At 44.2% G+C, this 26,199-nt stretch overlaps 2 protein-coding genes across 3 annotated transcripts in view; one reads left to right on the top strand and one right to left on the bottom strand.

The window, feature by feature from the left end:
* The window catches only part of LOC138566630 (acylamino-acid-releasing enzyme-like), a 1,701,869-nt gene extending 1,694,629 nt beyond the window's left edge, over positions 1-7,240 (bottom strand). The window contains exon 1 of one of the 2 annotated variants that reach the window (XM_069644170.1): positions 7,128-7,240. In XM_069644170.1, the coding sequence (XP_069500271.1) occupies positions 7,128-7,240 (113 nt within the window). Of the gene's footprint in view, positions 1-7,018 lie in introns of both variants that reach the window. The other variant, XM_069644171.1, reaches the window with a different exon arrangement.
* An 11-nt stretch (positions 7,241-7,251) lies between these two features.
* Positions 7,252-26,199, top strand: part of NICN1 (nicolin 1, tubulin polyglutamylase complex subunit) — a 333,601-nt gene continuing 314,653 nt past the window's right edge. Inside the window, exon 1 of the mRNA XM_069644172.1 lies at positions 7,252-7,388. The gene's annotated coding sequence lies outside the window, so the exon portion shown is untranslated. The remainder of the gene's footprint in view (positions 7,389-26,199) is intronic.

Here is a 26,199-nt window from a genome sequence, read left to right as displayed (position 1 = left end):
AAGGTTGCGGCATGACTTGAGGCCAGCTTATCCTTTGCCCTGCGCTTAAGGTCATTCCAGCGCTTCTGGCAATCACTAGCTGTGCGCCTCACTACTCCAAGGGCACTTATTCTGTCAGCAATGGTCTGCCAGTGTGCCTGGCGTCTGGCATGTGTGGTCTTGGACCCTGCAACGATGACCATTTCCCTATCATGATCTGACACATACTGAACAAGTGCATTCAGTTCGGCGTCTGTGAAGCTTGGCTTCCTTGATGGGCCGGACTGTGCAGCCGTGCCTGGTGCATCAGCCTGTGCCGGACGTGCACTCTTCCTCTTGCGCTTGGAAGGGGGTGGGGATCCAGAGTGTCCTATGCCGCTGTGGACACTAGGGGCAGGAGCCGTGGTGGACTCAGTACTGGGTGTGTGGGATTGCCCACTCAGCATGGGAGTAGGTGCAGGCATTGGGGGTAGTGGGATGGGGTCAGGCCTGATCTGAGGTGCATGAACTAGGACCGACACAGTCTTGGCAGGGTGTATGAGAGGTGGGGTGGATGGAGCCACACCCTGGCTACGGGGGCCAGCAGATGACCTATCTGGCATAGATGCGCGTGCCCTGATGACACCAATGTGCACCGGTGCACGTGCAGTGGACCTGCTGACCTGGATGTCAGCGATGGGATCACCCTCGGACAGGTCTGGTGCCACAATGGCCTGGTCCGACAAGGGCTGATCAGGGTTGGTATCAGCCACATGACTCTCAACTGGGGGGGGGGGGGGCATGGGTGTCCCTGACTGGTCCTCCAGACTGGGGGGGACAGGGGCACCCTGCAAGTCACAACCACGTCCCCTAGTGGATCCTCCACGGCCACCACGTGTGGCTCGGCCACCTTTGCCACCCTTACGGCTTGCACGCCTCCCAACCATGGCACTGATGGTATTGTGCGTATGGGAGTCGGTGTGCACAATTGTCCTGGGCAATTGGGTGTCAAAGGGGTTGGGTACCAGATGGTATTCGTACCCTAGTGCAGTGGCAAGGCTATATGACACCCCTGGGGAAAGATGACGGGTCACGCAACGCACAGGCACCCCAAAAAAGTTAAGGAACGTGCACAATACCCCTCCTAGACCACGTGTGCTGATGGAAAACCCTGCACTACGCTGTGGCATCCAGTAACACAATGAACGTATGCGTGTCACACGCAGCCTAGAATGACCTCTGAAGGGGTAGGCTACACACGGGGCAAGCACAGAAGTTAGATACGTGCGTGACTCACCGTCTGCCAGGTAAAAGAGCGTGAAAAATGAGCGCGTTTGGTTGGCAACACCCCCGCCAAAAGAAGATGTGTACGCTGTCTGAGGAGACAGGACAACAGTAGAAGGGGACACTGTTTGAGGGAACAGGCCCAGGTAAACCAGTACTAGAGGAAAAAGAGAAAAAGCTGTCAGAGGTAACAGGGAGTACGAACTGGAAACGCCGTGAAGTCAATCGCGTGTGAAACGACAAGAAGTACAGAATTCACCCACTCGCTCTCCACGAAAAGCACGTACAAGGAAATGGTGTTCAACACTACCTTTTATACAGGCCCACACGTACAGCGTCACTTACGGCGTGTACGTGCTTGGCCCATGTTCACCAATCACACGCTTTGTCACTTCTGCGTGTGGATCCTTTTTCACCAATCACACGCTTTGACACTCCTGCGTGTAGCTCACTTTTCACCAATCACACGCTTTGTCACTCCTGCGTGTGGATCCTTTTTCACCAATCACACGCTTTGACACTCCTGCGTGTAGCTCACTTTTCACCAATCACACGCTTTGTCACTCCTGCGTGTAGATCCTTTTTCACCAATCACACGCTTTGACACTGCACGTGCAGGTAACTATTGACGCACATATGCTGGGGACGGCTTTTCGCGCGATTCGCTGAGTGTGGGGTTTTCACGTGCAAAATCACTCCCTATCAGGCTGTCCACGCGTTCAAACACGAAAGACCACGCTCCTGGCCAGGAGGCCAAATTAAAGTCCCCCAGAGCCCTGAGCACGCTCCCACCTGCCATCTGCTGCTGCCTGACTGCCTGCTGGCCACGTGCCCCACAGTGCTGGTGGGTGGGGGTGGTGGGAGACATGGGTGGGGGCCTGGTGGAGGGTGCCCCTGGTGGATGGGGGGTGGGGGTGGTGGGAGACATGGGTGGGGGCCTGATGGCAGGTGCCCCTGCACTGCTGGGGGGTGGGGGTGGTGGGGGCCTGGTGGAGGGTGCCCCTGGTGGATGGGGGTGCAGGGGGACATGATCAGGTGTGCAGGGTAGTCCACTGTTTTGTGGGCTGCCTGCAGGGGCCGTGGAGGGTGTACAGGGTACACCTGTGAGGTCCCACCCAGCGTAATCGCGTGTGATAATTCCCGCGTACCCCTGTGATACACGTTCCCTGGCCTATCGCGTGTTCTACTTCACGCGTCCCCCTGTAATACACGTTCCCTGGCCAATCGCGTGTTGAACTTCCCGCTACCCCTGTAATACACGCACCCTGGCTGTTCGCGTGTGATAATTCCCGCGTACCCCTGTCATACACGTTCCCTGGCCTATCGCGTGTTCTACTTCACGCGTACCCCTGTAATACACGTACCCTGGCCAATCGCGTGTTGGACTTCCCGCTACCCCTGTAATACACGCACCCTGGCTGTTCGCGTGTGATAATTCCCGCGTACCCCTGTAATACACGTTCCCTGGCCTATCGCGTGTTCTACTTCACGCGTACCCCTGTAATACACGTACCCTGGCCAATCGCGTGTTGGACTTCCCGCTACCCCTGTAATACACGCACCCTGGCTGTTCGCGTGTGATGATTCCCGCGTACCCCTGTAATACACGTTCCCTGGCCTATCGCGTGTTCTACTTCACGCGTACCCCTGTAATACACGTACCCTGGCTGTTCGCGTGTGGTGATTCCCGCGTACCCCTGTAATACACGTTCCCTGGCCTATCGCGTGTTCTACTTCACGCGTACCCCTGTAATACACGCACCCTGGCTGTTCGCGTGTGGTGATTCCCGCGTACCCCTGTAATTCACGTTCCCTGCCTAGTCGCGTGTAGTACTTCCCGCGTACTCATGATTTGAAGATTGCCCGCTTTGCTTTCCTTGTTTGCCTGCCCTGTGAAGTGGTCCAGGGTTAGCGCAGCCCTTAGCGATGATTTAGCGATTTTGATGGCTTTTCCTTGCGCGAGGGCGTTCTTGGGGGCGTTACTGGCGCTGCTGCAGGCTCGCTGCGATTCTCTGCGCCACGGCTGGTTTGGGAGCTTGAAATCCATGAATACGCTGTGCGCGGAAATCTGTTTTAGCGCACGTGCCTGGCGCAGACTATCGCAGGCGCACGCTGTGCGCCAGCCGCGTGCGCTACTTGTGCGCTGGATTCTATGAATTAGCCTGTCAGGCTTCTGTGGTACAACAAAGCTACGGTTATCCTCTTTTTGCTTAACATATTTCTACTAAGATGTGTATGTTTCTCGGAACGGTTCATTATGATTTGTGCATAGAGTATTCTCGAAAGACAAAAACATCTTTCTACCAACTAGAGCCTTGTACATGTATGTGGTCAAAATTCTATGTTTCAGACAGGGCTCAAATCCCAGGATCACCACTTAACTGAAGTATGCGATCTTAGGTAAATCATTTTATCTCACTGACTTAACTGTGAAAAGTAGAAGTCCTTAGAATGGATTCTGTCCACTCTGTACTCTAGAACCAAAATGTCCCACTCATTCTATTGCTCCATAAATAACAGTGACCATTCATAGAGCTCCTGGAGACCAAAAGAATTGCAGCGGTCCGCGTTATAAATCAACCTAACAACATATGTTGCACATCACTAATTTTGTTCGATTTTTGCTTTGCTCATGTTGCTTTCCATCTACATTTATAAACATTTGTTTGTGGCTTGGCAACACGTTGCTCCTTATACCATTCCACACCATTTCACCAATCTGCACCAAATTGTGCATAGTTACCTGTTAGTACCCCCTGGACATTACATTTGGACACCCCACCCCTTTCCCCGGATTTCAACATCTTCACACATTGGACGGTTGCCTGAAATCACGAAACGTCAATGTGGTCGTAGAAGGACCGTTCTCGACACGAGGAACAAAGAAAACCACGTTTCAAGGCCCTAGGATGCACGGTTTCAGAGATATTTGCACCACAACGAACTGCACCACGCCAGGGTGAGGCGACAGGTGGGGAGAGAGCACAGAAGGTCCCAGTTTGCAGCAGCACACCAACTCTGGCCCACTCCTCCCAACGTCTGCTCCGGGGTATGTCTGCCAGCCACACACACCCATTCTCAGTGTAGTTTACTTCAGGGTGCAAAGCACATCAAGCGATAAGCGAATCGGAACAGTGAACAACAGGATCATTGATTTTCAACAATTGATGAGAGTGTCGTCATGTCTGTCTACAGAACCCACTCGGAGAACAGGTACTTTTTGCTAGTGATACCATAAAATATCAAAGCCGGATGTCACTTCTAGTAACAATTTTCTGTGATTTTACACCGATGTTAAAACATAAGCAAATTGGCTACCCCTTTTGAGAGACTGTTCCTTCAATAGCCTGTCCATTGTAAATCCCATGATATTTCTACTTGAAAGGTTAATGAACGCATGATTTTCATATACACTGGAAAAACAGTGTTGCGCTTATTTGCTGCAAAAAATGCATAAACGCTGATATGCACAGATTTTTACATTTTGTGAAAACACTGCAAAAACACCACTAAAATTGGAAAAACAAGCACTGAAAACCAGAACCAGAACCCTAATTATAGCATATTTGGGGTAATATTCCTTCAGAATATGGCCCCGGTCATATTCCTTCAGGAGAGAGAAGGAAGGTCAAGACAAGATATGAACAGTGATTTTGCCTTTGAATATGAAGATTAGATATGGTGAGAGGGAAGGAGTGCTGGCTGGTGGGCTCAGACTGGATGGAAGCACCTGCGATGACTGGTGTCAGAGCACCATGACGAATCACGGTGTGGTGGGACAGAGGCACATAATCCAGAACAGAACAAGAAAAAGGCCAATAAAAGGAAGAGGAAGCAGAGCCTGTCCAAACAGAGTTTAGTGTACGTCACGGTTGAGAAGCTGCTTGAAGAGTGACATACGGGAGAGAGTTATGGTGTGGGAGTATACACTGCCCTTATCGAAATTAGATCCTGCGGAAACAGAACTGTTAAAATAGGGGATTCCTGATGGTCCAGTGACTGACTCTACATGGAACACTGTTGAAATAAGAGTAGGATACAGAATGAAGAGAAGAGCAGCTGTCCTGGGGATAGGGGTGCGGATGACAATACTGGAATTGTTGTACCTCCTAGATATGTAGTATTGAAGCACAAGGAGTGAAACATGAGCTGTCGCTTAACAGAGATGTGGTGCAAGGCAAGGAGGGCGGCATTGGGGAGGTTGTGAGTGATGCAAGCTATACTGTGAAATGGATTGTGCTGGATGAGGACCAAAATAAATGGAACCCGGGCACAATTGAAAGAGTGGAATCTGTTCAGGCAAGGGTTAAATCACCATGGTACACACGAAAACTATGACGGAAAAAAACTTCTGGTGCGCTGCAAAAGCATTGAGCAAAAATAAAATATGATGGGTTGCATGTATTCCTGTGGGGTTTACTGTGCCAACAGTGAGCGACAAAAGAGGTAAGGGGGTTTTTCGTTGGGTGGCACCCAGTACAAGTCCGGAGGGCTTAACTGGAACTTAAAATATGAGGGTGTAGTGTAGTCTACTACGGTGTTAGCAACTTCTATGTCTATGGAAATACTGTAGTACCTGTGTATTGGTTATGAAAGCTTTCTGTTGTATATGCCCCACTCCCTCCACTGAGGTGTTTTAAGTGTCCGAGGTTTGGCCAAGAAGCCAGAGTCTGTAAAGGTGGGCAATGTGATGTGCTCTAAATGTTTAGACAAGAAAAAGCCTGCCTGCAGGAACTGTGGTGGGGGGGGGGAAATCTCTCTGCTAGGCATTAAAAAGTGCCCCCTGTAATTTCGAGAGGCCCACGTCCAATCAGCGAGGATGACTAGCAATTTGTCCTACGCTACTGCAGTTGCACAAATGAGTTAAGGTCTGCAGAATAGTGGTTAGGATCAACAGGCGTGGATTGAGAAATGGCCTACCCCAGGTGCTTCTGAATGTCAGTCGGCGACGAACCTGGTTCTGCATATTTACTATTTCAGATCAAGGTTATCAAATGTTCTTCCGAAATCGAGCAAAACTAAAAAGATGTTGATTATAGTCGAGTCGGTGGTGAAAGTTTTTTTTTTTTTTAACATTGTTGGTTAAACTAGAGAATACTTGCCTTCAGTGGGTGAGTGCGTTTGCACTGTGGGGAATTGACTGTCTTAAATTTATGACGGAACTTGCATGTATGTTGCGTGAGAGGTACATCAGCCAATCAGATGGGGAAATTATATGATACGGCATTTATAAAGCGCCTATACGCAAGTGTTTCAATGCGCGATGAGGCAAGGCAAAGACAACGATTTTACTAGGCCATGTGAAATTGAGATCGCGCAAGTGCAGGGGAGAGCGGAAAGGGAACCGTGCGGGGAAAAATAAATGAAAATATAATCCGGTCATTGAGGTTATGCTTCATAGATAAATACTGTAAGAGTAGTACTGGTATTGTAATCCAAACATTAGACCTGTTTCTAATACTTACTATTCCCATACTAAATAAGCGCACTGTGGCAAAGAGATACGTTTAGCAATATTTGGAGTTTGCAATGCAAAACGTGGGTTAAATATGAGCGTTGGTAAAAGGTCACTGCTTTACTGAAAGAAAAAAAACCTATTGCCAACAGCTCATTTCGTTTCGTCTGTTCATGCTTCGGTCTGTCACTAGCAAGACCTAAAAAACGAATGCTTCCACATACGGGCACGTAAAAGTGCTGATGTTTCTCTGGAGACCCGTGTATGGTTACACGCCCAAAACATTTTAAATCTGCTAACTCGACAAAATAGGGCACTCACCCGGAAGTTCGATCAATACAGACTCAATAGGATTTTGAAAGTCCACAGCCTGCCCAGCCTCTTTTCAGCGTTCTCTGACAAGCGCAGTGTGGGCGGAGCGGGCTCCTACCTGGACAGCAGTAACCCGCAAAGAGTGCTTAGAACACGTGACTCCCACGTCCAGTCGCTTCCTTGTTGTGACCGTATGTCTTGCAGCTGCGCAGAAGAGTCTAACTCGTACATTCCAGTCCCATTCTTCTTTCACATAAGTGCTGCTAAGATGTTGCACCCAGGATAAAGTGTGTGTCCTGTACACAGCTAGCAGGAGCTGAACGGGGCATTTACCCCAGCAGCACTTGACCATTCACTACACTGAACGTCTGACTGCCGTGTAAGTACGGGTATCTGGGTAGGGTGTGTTTGAATCGAATGATGCTTGGCACCTTCCCGACATGGCGTCTGAGGGGAAGGGCTGTGAATACCTGCCTTATCTCCGGTTTTTCCCGGTCAGCCCGTTGCTGGAGGCGTGGGGGGCAACTTTTCCTGATTGCTTTTTTTATGCTTGCAGGACTGCCCTGCCCCGGTCGCCCTGTCTGAGTGCGGCTTTGTCTCTGCAGTAATGACTTTAACGCTTCCCACAAATTGGCAATAAGAATGTGGGTGAAGCAAAATGCTTCATTTCATTATTTTTTGCCAGTTTCAATGTGAACGCGTGTTTATTTTGCTTTCATTCTTTCTGCCCAGGTTACCAGGGCTGAAGTCGAGTGAATGTAGGTGGGTGGACAGAGTCCATCCACATTTTTAAGAGGGTGCACTCAGTCCCATTTAACCACAGCCATCAGGTTTGCAGTAGGGTGGCCGACTCTTTGATAGTCTTTAGTGGAACACTTGCCCACAAAGCAGTGATGACATCACAACGCCATTCATGTTTGACCCACACCTTTTTGTTAAATTAATTTGTTTTAATGCCTCTTAATTCCTGATTTGAAATGCAAATGGTTTGTCCTTGGGAGGTGATGGTCAAGTTTTTTTTAACTGTAAACGTGACCATCACGACCCCAGGAACAAAGCATTAGCATTTGAATTAAGCCAGGGGTCAGAGCGACAGCTCGACCTGTAGACTCCAAAGGAGCCAGGGCTTCAGAGCCACCCAGAGAAAGAAAGCAGCAGGCGGCAGCGCCATGCTGTGTAAATGGCCACTTCAGTTTGCAGCCTGGCTGTGCTGGAGGCAGGTTGTCCCGAAAGAAGTCGGGACAACCTGTGTCCCGCACAGCCACTCTGCAAACTGCAGGACGGAGTTCCTAATTGGGGGACAATCCCGCGAAATCCGGGACAGTTGGCCACCCTAGTTTGCAGGCTGGACAACTCACCACTGCACTAAATGACCTGATGAAAAACAACTAAGGTGAAATGTCCAATCTCGGGACTGCAAAATTCAGGGAAAACCTTTGTATTGGTTCTTGGAGTTTACATGTGAACATTTTAACGTGTTGATTTTATGGAAGGCGAATACCTTTTTGTCCTATGCAATTTGGGTGGTTGGAAAAGCCAATGTAATGAAATAAGCATATTTCAATTTGAACTGCAAATTTCTGACTTCACAGCACATTGCAACAGAGTTTACCTTTTTGACATGTGGGCAGAGTCTTGTGTGACTATGGGCGGGGCATGAATATCAGGGTTTTTGATTTTCAAATGTAGGCAGGTATGCTGTGAGGGTCGCAAAGCGCGTGAGCCCCGGTAGACCTGGTTCCAGGGGCTACGAGATCTACTGGTGGGAGTCTGCCTGGGGCACGCAGGGTGGTAAGAAGGGATCCGAATGCAGGCAGACGTTAAGGTTTAAGTTGGATTATGCTGGGAAGGGGGATTGGGTATGGGTACTTGGCATACTCCACCACCACTTAAGTCTTGTGAAATGCTCATGGCCAAACTACCCATTTCCAACTGCCGCTCCCTAACTATCTACCTGCTATATAGACCACCAGGACCCATCGGTTCCTTTTGAGGAGGACCTAGTCTCGTAGCAAACAACACTAAAGACTCATCGCAGATACTCATTTGGGCGATTTCAACCTGGGATTCAACGATGCAGAGGACAAACATGCTCCGTCCATAGCGACCATCCTGTCGCATCATGGACTTGCCCAAAAATTCCTTGCCCCAACTCATGTCAAAGGAAGTACCCTTGATTGGGTTGCAGACTTGAATTGCACGACTTCCATCACTAAAATAGCCCTGCAACCGTGGACCGACCGACAACCAGCTGATTGACTTCTCTATAACAATTAGTCTTAGTTATGGCACCACCATTGCCCACCAGATGCAAAACATTTTTTTTACGTCTGGTAAATTACTACCCCATCTCCTTCCATCCCTCAACTCCCTACCAAGTAATTCAGACCCCAGCCTCCTCGTTGAGATCTTTAACAGCACTATGACTAAGGCCCTAGATATCATTGCACCAGTTAAGCTGCGCAAAAGTAAACAAAAGGCCCATCTCAACGCCTGGTTTACACCCCACCTTAAAGAACCGGTACTTCAAAAAAAGGAAATTACAATCGTTATGGAGATGCACCCCATCGGACGAAAACAAAATGCCCCACTGTGCCAACAACTACAAAAAGGAAATAATAATTCGTACCAAGAAAGACCTTTTTAATGAAAGAATATCCAAGGCCAGTTCCAATACTAAGGAACTCTTTGTGATCCTCGGGGAATTGGAATCCCCTATTCCCATGCTAGATAATGCTCCTAAGGACAAACAATGGTGCACCAGTATTCAGAATGCCATGTCCAGCAAAATAACATCACTCAAAATCAAAATTGCTAATAAAAAAGCCTCCTTATTCTCCACGAGATGCAACCTAGCACCCCTACTGAAGTCACTAATGCAGTACCTTTCAGTTTCACCAAAGTTTCTGTCCATGAAACAGAGAAAATTATCCTCTGAAACCTAACTGCCAGGGCGATAACTGCCCCGCACAAATAATTAAAGATGCTGCCAAAGACCTAGCGCCTTTCATCTCAAAGCTGATTAATGCCTCCTTTAAGACCAATTCCATCCCAAGTGGGTTCTACCACTGCTTAAGAAACAAACCCTAGACCCCTGTAGCCCTACTAATTACAGACCCATCATCACTGTACCCTTCCTCCTTAAAATAATTGACAGAGAGGCATATCTGCAAATTCAAATCTACCTTGAAACAAACCACCTACAGGGCTCCCGCCAATCCGGATTCAGGCCACAACATGGCACGGAAACGGCTTTAATCGACCTAAAAACTCAAATTGATGAGTGCAAGGACAAAGGCAAAACAGTCATGCTACTCCTCCTCGACTTGTCAGTTGCCTTCGACTTGGTGGACCATGCAGTACTTTGCAAACACCTAGCATTGGCAGCCTACTTCTCGAGTGACGCAATAGCCTTGGTCCAATCCTTTCTTGAAAATAGAACGATGAGAGCCTTCTCCCCATTGGCGTCAGCAGACCCAATCCAGACCACTTGCGGCATCCCACAAGGATCATGTGTCTCGCCCACTATGTATAAGCCACTGTTTGACAAATTGGACAAACTAGGTGTCATCTACACAAATTATGCATATGATGCCCAGATCCTCATTCCCCTTTCGGGCAATTTTGACGAGGACACGGCCTTGGTAAATAGTATATGCCTCCTCATTCAGGCATTGATGGGCTCTGCCTGAATGACGATAAAACAGAGATCTTGATTCTTGGCTCTGAAGCCAATTTAAAAAAACTCAACCCTAACTACTCCACATTCAATATAGACGGCAATACAATCAAAGTGGTTAAAGAGGTAAAAACGCTAGGTTTCTACCTCGACTCCACCCTTACCCTAAGGAAACGGGCCAACTCCTTGGCATCTTCCACTGCCTACACCTGTAAGCTTATCAGGGTCTGCAGACCATTTCTAACTAAAGCTAGCTGCATCACCCTTGCCAATGCCCTAATATTGTCAAAATTGGATTACTGCAGCGTCCTATACCTTGGAGCTAACAAATATATCCTTGACAAATTACAAACTTTACAAAACAATGCCCTCAGAACAGCCCTTAACATACCTAACAGAGAACACATCTCCAATATCAGAAGAGATCACCATTGGCTTAAAATTAACGACAGGATCCTACTTAAAACTATCTCACATTCAAATGCCTTAACAATGCAGCACCGCCCTACCTCACAAACAGAATGATCAGAAGAACTTCGACTCGCCCCTCCAGAGCTACCAACTCCAATTGCCTAGAGATACCTAGGTTTAAGCTAACTAAAACGGGAGGTAGTAGTTTACTGGTGAAAGCTGTGCATCCTGGAATGCTCTACCCCCCAGCCCTCAGATCGGACCAGTCCCCCTACAGCTTTAGGCGCAATACCCTTATCTGGCTGCGTGCTAACGACATGTGATCCTTGGAGACTCTGCAACATTTACCTATGTACCTGTTTATGCATGCAACACACTGTACCTCACCTTTATTGTACTGTATTTTCCCATTGCCTTTACTGTACTTTCCATTGTGTAACTTAGCCTTAAATATCCTTGTACCTGTTGTGCCCAGCTACGGGTTTGGCGCGAATTAACGAACAAACAAACTTGCAAATGACTAAATTACATATGATAATCCTTACAATTATGTTCCTTTACCCAAGGCTCTTCTTAGCTCATAATGGGTTTACGTTAGAAAACATTGTGTACCGGAACCCGCGGGGTCCCTTATGCCTCGGTAAGTCACGCCCCTTTTAGAACCAACAAGCGGGTCTGAACATAGTCTAACAAATCCAAGCCGGTAGTGAGTAAAGCTACCTTAAAGGAGAATTGTGCATGCTTACCAACATTATCCCTTTGGGTTCTGCTTGCCCAGTCCTGGTTTTACTTTTGCATTCTGGGACTTGTAGTACTGGCTTTCTCCGTTATCAGAGCTGTCCACTGACCCGTTATTTGGCGTAAGAAAAAACACATTGAGGCCGCAAAAGTGTGATAACGCGCAAGCAGGGCAGTCTGACATAAAAGTCTACCACTTTTCAAAGTGATGAGCCTTTCATCTCCATACAATGGTTTTACTGAGGTCTGCTTCTGCCATTGACGGGGCTTTTGACCTCCTCTGACCACATAAAGTTTGTAGATTTCAGAACCCAGAAGTGTACAGCCTTGCTGCCACATCTCCTGGGGGGGGGGCACGATTTAAGTGCTTTGGAATCGGGCACAAAAGTTATTGGTGTGGTTGAGATTAAAAAACGATTCAAATTTCTCATTTGTGAAAATAAATCGTGCAACATACAAGTGTTTACGATTGGGTTAATTGTAAATCCAGATAATTGTGTTCCCGATTCACTGCACATAATAATTACTGATGTTTGAATTTGTCAAGAAAGTCATTGCTAGTGAAGATACTTTCTCAGAACAGTTTCGTCCAGGATCACATCACTTGTGAATACCTATTAAACAGTAACTCAAAAGGACAATTCAGTGCGCACTTTAGCCGAGCATTGGAAATAAGATGAACTAATTGTCTTTCAAACTAATCACAACGTAGTGTCACCTCCTTTTAGGTCAAATACACTTATCTATGTTAGTAAACAGTACTATATAAAGGTAAATAAAAGGTAGAAGTACTTGTTTCTAATTCTAAGGAAATTGTCCTCAACATGGTGGGTTCAAAGCACATTTTGTCCTTTAAGTGAGATGGGTGGATCTATGCACATTTTCGGAGTGTGACCCTCGAGTACACAGTGAAAAGTTGGCATTTATGCCCACTATAAACTCGCTACAAGTCCCAGAATTGGGAAGTTAAAGCCAGGACTGGACTGTTGTCTCCCGACTAGAATGGATAATATTGGTATGTATGTATAAATGGGGATTAACTCTATCTGTAGGAGAATGGTTACCCCTCCCGTAGTCTAAAAAACGCACAAATGATCCTACACCATTTTAATTATAAAAACTGTTTGCTGCTATTTGTGCATAAAGCTAGAGGTGAAAAAGAATATACAAAAAGAGGTGCAATGTCACTCATAATTCTTTTGTTGTTTGATGTACAAGAAATATATTTTGAAAAATGCTGAAGTCTGCGAAACAAAACACATAGATATGCAATAAATATATCACAAACCATGCTGTATAATGCACAATTCTTTACACAAACACTTCGGTCAGTGAAATGTGACTGGGGGTTAGTATATGGTGACTTTGTACGTTACCTTTTTACCACGTAACAGAGCACTGAAATAGGAAGATAAAAAAAGTCTTTACTGCAATAATTATTTTGCATTTATTTTTGATGACTCAGCAGCAGTTGATTAGTTACTTCGAATCAAAATAACAGGATCATTTATTCAGTGTCTCTATTATTATTGGAGCATGGAAAAAAACATAGTGTTCGGTTGTTGTCTCAGATCGCAACATGTTTTGGCTCATTAATACGTGATACACTTGTGCCCATGTATTCACGTAGTTTCTTATGACAGCCATCTTCAGGACATATATACATAATTTTATTTCAGGGTGAGTCAGCTGGAAATCCTACTGCTTGCATTTCCTACAATATGAAAACATTACATATGTTTTGAGTCATATACAATGTCATCATAATAGGCCTAATGCCCTCTTAGAAATTAACAATTATAAAAATGGAATAAAATAAAACGGTCTGCTACCTTCCATTAAGCAAGGAGCTGTAGGGATGTTTTGAGGGCGTTTGTGACCAATTTGAATACTTAATTAAGCCTGATTTCTTCTCAGGGCTGCAGTTACTTCCCTTTATTGAGATAGACAATAAAGTCTTCATCCCAGTATTTTTGTCTTGCCAGTAGGTGGTTTTATATATTGTCCAGCCAATAACTTCTTCATATCAGTGTTTTTGTCTTACCAGTAGGTGGTTGTATATATTGTCCAGCCAATTCCTTCTTACCTAATTTCTTCTTTTCTTTGTAATCCCTAGTGGTACTGGGACACCTCCTTATTGCATCCTAATGCGTGATTGAATCTGCAAACAATACAGAAACACAGATCTCAGAATAAGGTTCCTGTGTATTCATTTTAGTCCTGTTACATGGTTAATTGGGCCAAATTAATTAATGTGTACTTATTCGCATTTCTGTAAGACGTTTGTGTGAAAAGACACGACTTACGAGGACTCTTCATACCTCTTTGACAGTTGTTTTCTAAATGAAAGCTGAACTATTGGCTCAACGTTGTGTTGACAATGTGGCCGGAGGATCACCATCTCTTAATTCACCTTTTTTTCCAAAGAGGGGGGGAAATGCAGTGGTGGCTTACCTCATTCACAATGGAGGGTCCGAGGGCACTGTTTCAGCATGTATCGCACGGGTGCTGCAGAGCTCTCTCTCTGCTTGACTGATATGTGTTGTTTTCCTAGAGCGCAACCGAGCCTCGTATTGAGAACGCGCATACGTCCCCTGCCTTAATGAAAGGTAGCACACTGTTTTATTTTATTAAATTATTTTAATTGTTAATTTCTAAGAGGGCATTAGGCCTATAATTATATTGTATATGACTCAAAACTGATTAAATGTTTTCATATTATAGGAAATGAAAGCAGTGGGGTTTCCATCGGACTCACCCTGAAATTAAATGATATCTATGTCCTGAAGATGACTCTCATAACCAACTACGTGAACACATGGGCACAAGTGTATCACGTATAAAAGAACCGAAACACGTGTCAACCTGAGAGAACAACCGAACACAAGTTTTGTTTCATGCCCCCACAAACAATAGACACTGAATAAATGATTCAGCTCTAAAATTAACCGCTGCGGAGTCAACAAAAATCAATGCAAAATAATTATTGCAGTAAACACTTTTTCTGTCTTCCTATTTTAGTGTTCTGGTAACATATGAAGTCACCAAATACTTACCCTCAGTCACATTTCACGAAAGTGTTTGTGTAAAGAATTGTGCATTATACAACCTGGTTTGTGATATATTTACTGCATATCTGTGATTTTTGTTTTGCTGACTTCAGCATTTTTCAAAATATTTTTAAAATATATTTCTTGTATATCAAACAACATTATTTTTCTAAATAAATCAGTGACAGTAGACCTCTTTTTTAAACATTCATTTTTCCTCTAGCAATATGCAGAAATAATGGCAAATTTTTATGATTAAAACGGTGTAGGCTCATTAGTGCGTTTTCTTTGAGTAAGGGAGGAGATAACCATTCTCCTACAGAGATATGTTTGGTTTCTTCCACATTTGAGTCTGGACCCCCGTCAACAAAAAAATCGGTGGAAGTACCCAAAGGATTGACTCAATGGGGATTACCTCCATGTCCTCTTCTCAGGCACAGTATTTAATCATGAAGGTGATTCACTTTCTGACAGAACCTGCCCCCCCCCCAAAAAAAACTCTTTTACTATAGTGTCCCCCTCCCTCTTCACATCTGGTGTATAACGCACCTATGTAGACTATACATGGTTCTCCCACCTGAGGGGATACATTCACCTTCCTACTTTGTAGGATATATACATAATATGATTATCATAAAGGAAGGTTAGTCTTTACTAAGAAGATACATAACACCAGTTTAAATGGTCTTGAAAAAATAGACCTAACCTATTGGCAATATACAAAAAATGTCAAACTGTTCTTATTAAGAAATTCATCATAAGAAAAGTTAAGATGTAATGAAACACAAATGTTTGTGTGTGTGTAAGTAAAACAATACCATTCAAAACACATAACATTAAAAATGTCAGAGATGACCCTGCTCGTCAACGTCTGCTCTATACACTTCTTCCAAGCCCTGCATGCACATGTTTCTGTCCTAGTGGCTTACAAAATGCCAGACATTCTGTCATGCCCGCGCCGCTGGCACACGCATTGGCAACCATCATGGACTACTTGGTACTCATGTATCCTCCTAATGCTCTTTGAACAACTCCTATTCACGCCTTGGTCTTTAATTTCCATTTGCTCGACTTCGGTTCTTTCTTATTTTATTCAACTAACTACATTTACCACAATGCACCTTGCTACAGTCCTCAATTCCTGGCTATTCTCATTCATCGTTATTGGGACCACAATCCCCAGAAGCCCTAGCGGCCAGTGCTGCTTCCACCTGCTCAGGACCAGAGAGGGAGGAGGCAGATTGCCTTCAGGTGTGCTGCTCCAGGTGCTGTCAATTAGCCTGCCTCAGGGCAGGGCTGTATATAAGCAGCTGCCTGCAGGAGCACACTGTCTTGCATCTTGAGATCTCCCCACTGCTGTTTGCCTTGACCCTTTACTTTGTATGCTGTTCCTGTTGCTGCATTATCCTGTTTTGATCCAGTGCCCTTTCCGGGCTCCCTGCCTTGCAGCCGATCACGCTCCGCTGCCTTCTACCTACAGCCCTTGTCCTCTGGGCTTCCTGCCTTGCAGCCTATTACAGTCCTTTGCAGCCCTCTACAGTCAGCGGCCCTGCTCCTCTGGGCTCACTCCTTGCTCCCCTGCTCTTCTGTGTTCCTTGCTTTGCAGCCTGCCTCACTCCGGCTGCCTACAGTCCTTGTCCTCTGGGCTCCCTGCCCTGCAGCCTGTCTCACTCCGGCTGCCTACGGTCCTTGTCCTCTGGGCTCCCTGCCCTGCCGCCTGCCTCACTCCAGCTGCCTACAGTCCTTGTCCTCTGGGCTCCATACCTTGCAGCTTGCAACCCTCTGCTGTCTCCAAGCCCTTGTCCTCTGGGCTCCCTACCTTGCAGCCTGCACCCCTTCGCTGCCTACAGCCCGTGTCCTCCTGGCTCCTTCCTTGCAGCCTGTCTCCCTCCGCTGCCTACAGCCCTTGTCCTCTGGGCTCCCTGCCTTGCGACTTGCTACACTCCTCTGCCTTACAGCCTGTTTTACACTTAGCTGCCTACAGCCCTGCTCCTCTGGGCTCCCTACCTCGCGGCCCTATTCTTTTGGGCTCTCTGTCTGTCGCCTACTACTAATCTCTCTCTGTCCTGTTCTTCTGGACTCCCTGTCTTGCAGCCTACTACAGTCCTCCACAGTCCACTACAGTTTGCCTGCACCTAGTCCCACTCTTGACTGCAGACCTGCTTCCTACTTTACAGCCCTTCTGTTTTCCTGACTGCTGCTCCCTTGTTCTCTTCCTTGAGTCCTCTGTAATCCACCTTAGGATATCTACTTCAGTCTAACTGCCTTTCCTTCATTTCCTTCTGCTAGATTGCTCATTGACTTCCTTTTCGATGGATATATCTGTTCTTGTCTTCTCATGTGTCTTATGTAATCCCTTTGTACAGAGCTTGCCTGTTGGTTTCCGGCAGGCAACCTCTGCCCCTTCCCTTGTCGCGTTTTCAGTGTTACAGACACCCACTGCTGTTGTTCCCAGCCATGAGCATACAGTGTGGGCCTCTGTTATAGCAATCTGTGCAGAAGGCTGGAGTTTCGTAAGGTTCGTGGAACACTCTTTCCCATTTCAGCATACACCCCAAGAGGGAATCCAGTTTGTTTGTACCTTTGTATCTTTTGCTCCTTTTGGCTCACAGCTACAGTTTCCTACTCTTCTTTCTTGTTGAACTTCCTGCTGTGTGTGCTTATCTGCTACCTTACTCCAGCACAGCCACCCAAAACCTACCTGAGTACCCTGTGCCACTCTTGACAGAGAGCCATTCCTGACACATTCCTCGGGCTGTCCTAGTGATTTTGTGTGTAGAAGATGAACTAAAAACAAGCTATTATTTCTTTGAGTCCTGAAGATCTTACGGGAAATTTCTTAGACAAAAATAGAGAAGCATATCTTAGTTGTGTAATCATTCTTTAACCCTCTTCATATATATATTACACGCGCACACACGCAATGTTACATATCTCTGTTAAAGGTGTACCTGGATTTATTTGGTCACCATCAGCTATTGGTGCTATCCAAAAATCGCCATCATTACTTTGTTTGTTTGATTTGATGCTTCACCACGCTGTTACTCAAACAATAAAAACACACAGTCCAGATGGCCTTTAATAAGGCAATATTCATATGCAGCCAAGATCTATTAATATAGATTCATTTGTTTTTTCGTTTTGGAATTTAGGTAAGACCGCGTCCTGCTGCTGCCCCTTCCTTCCTATATCTCTCGGGAATACTACCCAGAATTTTCTTTTATGATCAATTTTATCATTATGGAGAAATTGTTATAAATGCACCATGCACTTTTTCTGTATGTATTGCCCATGTGGGCATTCCACTCGGAAATGCTTCTGGATTTGTTTGTGAACGGTGGGCCAGGATTTGCATATACAAATACAGCTGGCTCTGTTCACTTGAAAATAGAACAAGGCCTCTTTAAATAACATCATTGTTAGAGGAAGGTTGTGTGATGAGATTTTAAAGAAAGGAAATACGCTGCACTCTACTCTGGCTTTTGCTTAAGGCACTCCAAGCCAAGGGGTGCAATGGTTTGTTGTTTTCATCATGTAGGATGAAACTAAACCATTAAATTGAAATTTTTGTGCACTGGCGCGAATAACACACATTAATTTTAAATTTTAATAGGTCAGAGAACGGGATCAGGCATGTGTTGTGCAGCCTCTCCCCTCCGCGTATATAAATCCCCAACACAGCATTTGCTGATATAGGGTCGAGTATTAACTCACATTTAGTAACTTTGAATCCATTCAAAGATGGCCGTAATTTTGCCCGTACGCAACTTCAGCCACTTGCGATCACATGATCGACTAAATTGCAAGCGTAGGGGAGGAGCCTAACACTAATGCCGGCCCGGTTCCTGTTTTTATGAAAGTAAGGTGTTTTCACGTATTTGGGAAGAAGAAAGCCTGAGGAAGCTTGGTACACAAGCGGAACCCGTGGCGGTTTCCACCCTGGTGGGGTGAGTGTCTTAAAAACCTGTCTGTCAGCAATGGAGGCGTGGGAAATATGCCTACCCTTTTTAAGCCATTAGGTTGTGTTAGTTGCACGAGAATTTTTGTAATGAAATAAAATACTTTTTGAGCAAGTGGTCTGGTCGTGTGTGCAGGGTTTATTTTCTACATGCTGTGGTTGTTTGTTTTTTTTTTTGTAGTGTTACAACCTTCCTCTACACGTGTATTTTTGTGTGTATATATATATATATATATATATATATATATATATATTACACGCAATGCCACATATCTCTGTTAAAGGTGTACCTGGATTTGATTTATTTGGTCACCATCAGCTATTGGTGCTATCCAAAAATCACCATCATTACTTTGTGTGATTTGATGCTTCACCATGCTGCTACTCTGAAACAATAAAAACGCACAGTCCAGATGGCCTTTAATAAGGCAATATTCATATGCAGCCAAGATCTATTAATCTAGATTCATTTGTTCTTACCTACTTTTTTCGTTTTGGAATTTAGGTAAGACCGCGTCTTGCTGCTGCCCCTTCCTTCCTATATCTCTTGGGAATACTACCCAGAATTTTCTGTAACACAAAATATAATGATAAAGTGGATGTAATAACCTTTACATACTTAATCTTAATATAATGGTCCCTATGCAATTCCCCAACAATGGACAGATCATCACCTAGCATCATTTACTCTTACAGTAGACGCCCAAAAAACAAAACGGAACCTGACAGCACCCCCCGTGCCGTACAAGGAACAAACATACATCACGGTGGACGCCACCTTGCCACATGTGATTCCAACGCTGAATTCCTTAGAGGAAATCACCAACCCCAACAAACTAGTAGAGATCTATAACTCCTCTTTGACCAAAGCACTGGATATCGTCGCCCCCCCCCAAATTACGCAAAAGCAAACCAAAAGCTCACTTGAATTCTTGGTTCGCCCCAGAATTAAAAGCCCTACGTGCTAAAAAAAAAAAAAATGGAAACACCTCCCTTCCGCTGAGAACAAAACCGACCTAATGAACCTCTCTAAAAAATACAAGGAAGAAATACTTCGCACTAAACGCGAGTCGTACATCAGGATTAACCAAGCCAGCTCTAGCACTAAAGTGCTCTTCGTAATATTAGAGATGGAGACGCCCCTCTCCCCCCACTGATCCATGCGTTAAGGACAAACTCTGGTGCACGAACATTCAGAATGCTCTCACCAATAAAATAGCCACACTGCAAATCAAAATTGCAGAAAAGCGTCTAAACCTTCAAAACTCAGGCAACGTCCATTGCAATACAAAGCCTCCTACTAAACCAACCCATTGCTTTAAATTTTCCAAAGTCTCTGTCCTGGAGGTACAAAAAATCATTGCCTCCCTTGAACCAACAAGATGCCAAGGCTATAGTTGCCCGACGCAAATAATCAAAGATGCCGCTAGAGACCTGGCACCTTTCATATCCAAACTAATCAACGCATCTTTCACCACAGGTATAGTTCCCAGCAATCTAAAGGAATCATGGGTTCTACCCCTCCTTAAACAATCCTTGGACCCCACTATCCCTACGAACAATAGGCCAATCACCACAGTGCCATTCTTACTAAAAAGACTGGACAGGATAGCCTACTTACAAATCCAGGAATACTTAGAGACCAACCACCTCCTAGGGACTCGACAATCTGGGTTTAGACCCCAACACGGAACAGAAGCAGCGCTAATTGTTTTAAAAGCACAAATCTCAAGGACAATGGGGGAAAATTGCCCTATTACTATTGCTAGACCTTTCGGCGGCGTTCGATCTGGTCGACCAAAGAGTACTATGCAATCACCTCGCTTCAGCAGCCCATTTCTCCCCGAACGCCATTATTTGCATATAATCATTTCTAAATAATAGGACAATGCGAGTTTTCTCTCAGCAGCAGCCCACCCTATTCCCATTACATGTGGAGTCCCCCAAGGATCCTGTGTATCACCCACTATGTACAACCTATTCACGAAGCCCTTATTCGATGATCTGGACCATCTGGGTGTCACCTACATTAACTATGCAGATGACATCCAGATCCTCCTCCCTCTAACGGATATTTATGACACTGATGTATTATTAGTGAACAAAATGTATCTAATCTTTCAGGCATGGATGGCCTCTCACGGCCTCTGCCTGAATGACGATAAAACTGAGCTGTTGATTTTAGGCTCCACAGCCAACCTGAACAAACTGAACGCAGACTACACCTCCCTCAACATGGATGGAAATAAGATCCCAATGGCGAAAGGGGTAAAAATATTAGGTTTTTATCTTGACGCCACACTGAACCTGCATAAACAAGTAAACGTTACGGCCTCTGCAACTGCCTATACAGGGAAACTGATCAGAGCTTGCAAACCGCTGCTTTCCACAGAAAGATGCATTACCCTCACCAGAGCGTTAATATTGTCCAAGTTGGATTACTGCAGCTGGCTTTGCTTAGGAGCAAGCAAATACGTGCTCAATAAATTACAAACTCTGCATAACAACGACCTCAGGACAGCTCTGAGAATTCCAAGGAGAGCTCACATATCTGAAACAAGTAGACGGCATAAATGGCTGTCAATCAAGGATAAAATCCAACTCAAAACGATGTCTCTCACGTATAAATCTCTGAAGCATGCCGCCCCTTTATACTTAACGGAAACATTTAACCCCAGATCATCAACTCAGATCACCAGGTCCTCTAACACCTTAGGTCTGACAGTCCCAAGATACAAACCTCAAAAGTCAGGGGGAACTAGCTTTCCAGTCATGGCTGCACAGCTATGGAACTCGCTTCCTCTCTCATTAAAAAACGACCAAACCATTCCTGAACTTCAAAGGTAACTCAGTCAAATGGCTTACCAAGATGGACGAACATGAAAGAAAAACCCATTCCTGACTTGCTCCTTCACTGCCTACTACCGATCCCTGAACCTCCAACCACAATCCCATGCCTGTCCCTGTTTGCAACTAAAGGTCCTGATGACTATCTGCCTGTATATCCTTGCAATTCTGCATTCCATGTCCCTGCATACCTGTATCATTGTAATCTGATGATTGCCTGATTGTACTTCCTTGAAATCCTGTATTGCATGACCTGTATATCTGTAACTGTTGTAACTGTCAAATGCCCCCAATACCTCTGGGATAAGGTGCGCTATAGAAATAAATAAAACAAGCGAACATAAAATCGATAGAAGAGAATAAATTGGTAAGTGTTGCTCCTGAGATTAAGGCTTCTTTAATGGTGTCCCTTTCTTCCCATCTCTTTGGTGTTCTGCCCAGAATTCCTCTGCAATACAAAATACAGTGGTACAATGGATATTCTGACCTGTCCCAGGCGCTGTCTTCATGTGGTAATCCCAATTACAGTTCAACACTTACTTGAAATCACTATAAGGAACACATTCTTTGCAGAATTATTGATGCTTCAAAAAGGGGGAAGCTAGACGGACTAGGTCTCGTGCAGATCACAAAATGTTAGGACTATCCCATCAGCATCTGCATTTTTTTTCTATATAATTCATATGCCAGCGCATCTACTTACTCATTTAGTGGCGAGAAAAGGACAGCCTGTCCGCATCACTCTACTGGTAGGCAATTTGGGTTTACCATGCAACAGAATGGCCGACTTTACATTTCTGGCGTGCCTATGTCATGACGTCATCACGGTATGCCTTTAAATTGATACGAAAAATGTTTATTTTAAGCAAAATGTCCCTAAAAGAGGCAAAGTTGTTTCATAATATTGAGCCATATATATACAATACCACTGGCTGGTTTCACAGAAAGTATAGCCATACCATTTTGAAATTGAATCACAAAACGAGTGGCTTCGAAGCCACCATGAAAATTGGTGATGCCATCTGCTTCCTGGTTTTAGCTATACCCAACATGTAAAAGAGGAGTGGGGTAAGGGAGGGGAGGGCGGGCGCTGGAAATACTTAAGTATTTCTGGTAAATATGGTCAATGTATCCATTCAGTTGGTGGTTTTCTTGGACACCTAAACTGGAACCATATTGTTATACGCATATAGATGCACCTATAATGGGAGAAATGAAATAGGAAGAAACCGTTCCGATTAAAGTAACTTAATTAGGGCCACTTAATCAAGGTTACCCAATTAAGGCACATGGGTTTATAAAGGTGTGTTGCCTGTAGAGATGATATACTTGGGTGTTACCTGAATGGATCTATCCTCATTGTGGAGAGGGTCATGTGTTGTTTCAATGTGCATATTCCTATGAATTACGATCTCCCAACAGTAATCTTATTTATAAAGATGGCTCTATGACTTTTCTTGACACATTGAATTGTACTCCATCAAAAAGCACGTATAAAATGCACAATTTATCTGCGACGTCAAACATGTAATCTCATTGTAGTAGAACCCAACATGTTTACCTAACACAGCACATAATTCACTGTAGTTACATAGTCACATACTCAGTATGGCTGATGTTAAAGCGCACAAAAATGAGTCCCAATTTATACAACTGTAGACATTTCAAATCATTGCAGTCCAGTATTACATTTCTATCTCCATATAGTAGGACCAGCAGTGGAAAATAACACAGCCTATTGATCATAAACGTTGTGTAAGCACATTATTGTGAAACATTATGCCATTCCACATTTTCAAACCTCTAATGTAAAGTTTGGTTTTTACTATCAGTTTCTATTCTAAGTTAAGTTTACGGTTAACATCTTCCTGATTATTTTCCCTTTTACTTTTTCGAGGATAACCCACTTAATGTATCCAAACTGATAATTAGTTTCCATGTGCGATCTGAATGTCACAAGGCCTGGTAAGATTGTTATTTTGTCCTCCCTTTGTTTTGCCCTTCTTGTCTTGTCGCGCCTAGAAACACTTGTGTACAGGCGCGTTATAAATGTCACATCATATCATACAGTGTTTAACCAATGGAGCTTGTTACAACTCCTAGATTCGATCAGTTGTGGCTTACACTTCCCGTTGGCTTTTTCCTATGCAGTGACGTTTACAAGGGCAAGTAATCATATAAATCACATTTTCTGTGTTACAGTTAGCATGTTGAATGATTTTCCATTCTTGTTCTAGACCAATGGCCACACTCAATGTTTTGCTTGTAAAAGGGCACATTGCACATTTGCCGCACAGGTGGTGGCCCTCCACTCGAGGAAGGCCCCATAATGTATGGGCCTGCTTCTTTTTTCTTAGTAATATCGTTTTTCATAATCGTATTTCTGATGTTAGTTCCATTGATTGCTTTAAAAAAAAGAACACTATCGGTGATTTAGGAAAACACTTTTTCCAATTATTTATAACCATGTCCTTAATCTTGTATGACCGATTACTAAACAAACACTAAGGTGTCCTTACTTTTTTCACCCCTTTGTTCTATCAAGGCATCTCTATTGTTGTGGAATACCATTTTGGCTGAGGTTGTCACCAACTTTGAAGGATATCCTCTTACTTCAAGTTTATTGATGAGACTATTTGCCCTATCTTCATAAGATTCCCCCTTAGAACTATTCTGTTTGATACATAAAAACTGACCAAAGGGAAGATTGTCTTTAACATGCTTTGCATGGTGGCTACTGTAATGTATTAGAGCATTCGTGTCTGTTGTACTCTTTGTGTATGGTTTCACCAGCAGTCTCCCCCTTCTGCATGATATATGGTGATGTCTAAATAGTTCACTCCTGCTGTACTCCTAGTTTCAGTAAATTTCAAATATCTGTTTTGGGTATTCAGCCAATATATGAAATCATTGCCTTCTTCTTATGTTCCTTCCCATAAAAATAAACAAATTCAGATACAAATTGGCAAGATTTGGTGCTGTTGCTGCTTCCATTGCCGTACCCTCTGTCTGTATAAAGAACTTCCCATTAAATTGAAAAAACGTATTGGTTAGTACTAACTCAACACATCATTTTATAAAGGTGTTACTGGCTGGATGGTTGTCATTACTTTTCAAACGGGTATCTTCCACATTTTCATGTAAAGGGATTGGATAGCCAGATTTATGAGCATTTTACTGGCCTAATTGAGGGGGAGACCTTCAATTTGATTGATGGCATGTTTAGTATATCTGAACATCTCATCAGAGGAAAACAATTGTCTCAAATAGAAGTATACAAACTTAGATCATGGTTCTAAAATGGAGCTCACGCCTCACATAATAGGTCTGCCTGGGGGTTTATTCAGATTTTTATGATTTTTGGGTAGTATATACAATATGGGTTCCCTTCTGCTTCTTGTTTGCTTATCATGTGTGTTTGAAGGGATCTACTCACTTTGGTCTTGATGATGTCCAGTAAGTGGTTGCTGGGATTCATTTCCAATCTTCGATAACTGTTACCACCTGACAACAATGGCTCACATTTTTTTATGTAATTCATTCTTTTGAGAAGTACAATTGCTCCCCCCTTATGGGCCTGGCGTATCACAAAGTCTTTATTTTTACCTAAAGCCTGTAGGATATATTGTTATGTTTTGCTTAAATTGGAGTGATTAGACACTCCCTCTAACTCCAATCTTTCTAAGTCCTCTAGAACATTCCTTTCAAACACAATCGATTCAGCCCAGTGTGATTGAGTAGGAGCGCTGAAGGTGGACGGATTGCGTAATCCACTGCAATTGGTTGGATTCGTATAGCGTCTGATCATTAAAGAATTTCTTCAAATGCACTGTACGTATGAAATGTTTGAGTTACACGCAAAAATTGAGGATTGTGTTTAGAAATAACGAAATTTAGATCCTTACTCAATACCGTTTCTTCAGCTAGGGATAAGGGGTATGAAGAAAGGTTGACTACCATGCTAGGTAACTGCGTGTCCGCATTCTGTCTGTATCCCACTGTTGCCAGTTGTTACCCCGGCCTAAAAAAAAGGATGTCTTTGTCTAGCTTGATAGATTCGCCGGGACCACTGCCTCTTTTTGCATGGTTGTCGGCTTCCTTCTTCACTAGAACTATAGGGCGTATTGCGAAACCTTGCCCACCTTTTCTGTCTTGTTGCTTCCCCCGTTTACAATCTTTCATAACCTATGGAAAACCTTTCTCATGGTTAAATATCTACAAATCCGTTCTCCTCCTCTTTACCCGCTCGTTGGTAGTGTCTATTCTAAATTTGTGCATTTCTTTCATATGTTTATCTAATTTAGATACAAAGGCATCTCCAAGTTTTTCTTGATCTCTCCCTGTAAACTATTGAGTTCAATTTTGATTTTCTTGGAGGCTGTCTCTATGATTAAAATCAACCAATCTATGCCACATTTATTGCCAATATAATTCCATTTGATTTTAAAATCTTCATTGTCTAAAAATAATCTGGGTTATTTATTACAATAAGACCCTGTGGTAGAGC

This window comes from Ambystoma mexicanum, chromosome 2p, assembly GCF_040938575.1.
Source record: "Ambystoma mexicanum isolate Mex_15411 chromosome 2p, UKY_AmexF1_1, whole genome shotgun sequence".
Classification (NCBI taxonomy): Eukaryota; Metazoa; Chordata; class Amphibia; order Caudata; family Ambystomatidae; genus Ambystoma; species Ambystoma mexicanum.
This window is presented reverse-complemented; position numbering and strand designations above follow the sequence as displayed.